This window comes from Lucilia cuprina, chromosome 2, assembly GCF_022045245.1.
Source record: "Lucilia cuprina isolate Lc7/37 chromosome 2, ASM2204524v1, whole genome shotgun sequence".
In the NCBI taxonomy this organism is placed as follows: Eukaryota; Metazoa; Arthropoda; class Insecta; order Diptera; family Calliphoridae; genus Lucilia; species Lucilia cuprina.
The window spans coordinates 19,285,860-19,287,688 of NC_060950.1; the positions used below are offsets into that span (position 1 = coordinate 19,285,860).

General features: G+C 29.9%; 1 protein-coding gene across 1 annotated transcript; it reads left to right on the plus strand.

Moving 5' to 3' along the window:
- Positions 1-195: 195 nt before the first annotated feature.
- LOC111682916 (homeobox protein Mohawk) lies at positions 196-1,828 on the plus strand (the record flags this gene model as incomplete). The annotated part of the gene is made up of 3 exons (XM_046949004.1): positions 196-216; positions 713-763; positions 1,357-1,828. Coding segments are annotated over exons 2-3 (516 nt in total), but the record flags the coding sequence as incomplete, so codon positions are not given.
- Position 1,829: the final 1 nt, after the last annotated feature.

Sequence of the window (1,829 nt, forward strand, 5' to 3'; positions counted from 1 at the left end):
AGTCTAGTCTATAGTCTAGTCTATATTCTACTCTATTGTCTGGTGTATAGTCTGGTCTATTGTCTAGTTTATAGTCTATTCTTTAGGTTAGTCTATAGTCTACAATTTCGCCTCCTAATAACTTCCAAAAAAGAACATAAATATTACTTCCTGCGAATGACTTCAGTTGTAGTGAAATTGGAATCAAATCCTTTGAAAAAATCATAACTTCTTCAGGTCTTTTTTAGTACTACCATGGAGTAAATTCTACTACTTTTTCGTTTCTTTGGAAGTTCTTCTTTAGTTGGGGATTTTAGTACTATTTTTAAATTTTCCATGCCTGCACTCTCTATACTTTTCTCATCTACTTACTTCTTTGCTTTTTGTTTTATTCAAAATAATCCAAATATTTTGAAAATATTGTCTTGTTTTATTTTTCTTCATTATTATTGTGTGATGTTGTGAATTTTTGAAAATGTTGGCCCATATAGCACACAACACACAAACACACACAGTCATTCAAATAAAAATAAAACCACCTACGCGAAGTTTTGAAATTTTGTTAAATGTAAATATATGACCGTTTGAAAAAAATCATAAAATTTTTATAATAAATTAAAAAAAAAATAAAATGTTTAAATATGTTTTTATATTTAATTATTTTGTGTTGAAAGTAAAAGTATTTTTATTATTATTTTTTTAATACTAAATAATTATTTTATTTTGTTTTAAGATTTAAAATGGAAAAATCGAATCGACCTCAGCGTAATCGTCGTCATAGTAGGTTCGTTTGTTGCTGGTGATTTATGTTTCAAATATGTTTTCTTGTTTTTTTTTGTTTTCTTCTGTTTTAATCATTTTTTTAAACAAATCGCTTTTTCTTAACTAAATGACGCATGTTGTTTTATTTTTAAATAATAAGTTTAAAAATTGAAAAAAAATATTTAATGTGTTTAATAACTTTATGCGATTGTAATGTTTTTATTTGTTGCATTTACTGCATAACCTAAGGCGCTTTCGTTTTGCAGTGTTCTGTAGCATAATACATAGGCAGCTTTTTAATGTACATTTGGTTTATTTGCATTGCATACCTGTAGGAGCTTACTCACTGGATTTCTTTAAATTTTTTAACAATATATTTAAAGCAAGTTTTGTGCAACTGAATAACAGAACAGCAATTCATTTAAAGCATGTTTTGTGCTGTGTTCTGTAGCATAATACATAAGTAGCTTTTTAATGAACATTTAGTTTATTTGCATTGCATACCTGTAGGAGCTTACTCACTAGATTTCTTTAAACTGTTTAACTATATAATTAAAGCATGTTCTTTGCAACTGAATAACAAAACAGCAACTAATAGTTTCATTCAATTTTTAGACGAGCCTGGCCACCAGAAGATGATTTACATTATCCACGTCCAGCCAAACGTTTATTTACGCCCGAAATCAAGCGTATGCTTAAAGAATGGCTAGTAAGACGACGTGAAAATCCCTATCCTAGTCGAGAGGAGAAGAAACGTTTAGCCATCGAGACTGGTCTGACGTATACACAAATCTGTAATTGGTTTGCCAATTGGAGGCGTAAACTGAAAAATTCCGAAAGAGAAAAATCAAAAAAATCTTGGGGTCATTTAATCAAACACTATAATAACAATGCCAAGGGAAATGTAGAACAATTTAGTATATCATCGGAGGACAGTATATGGGAAGAGGAACAAGAACAGCAAAGACGAAATCGAATGAATGAACGAGCATTAAAGGGCGTGGATTATGATGAGGAGTATGAGGATGATGATGATTCATCGTTATGTGATATAGAAGGATCTAATGAATCTTCCACCGATATAGAAC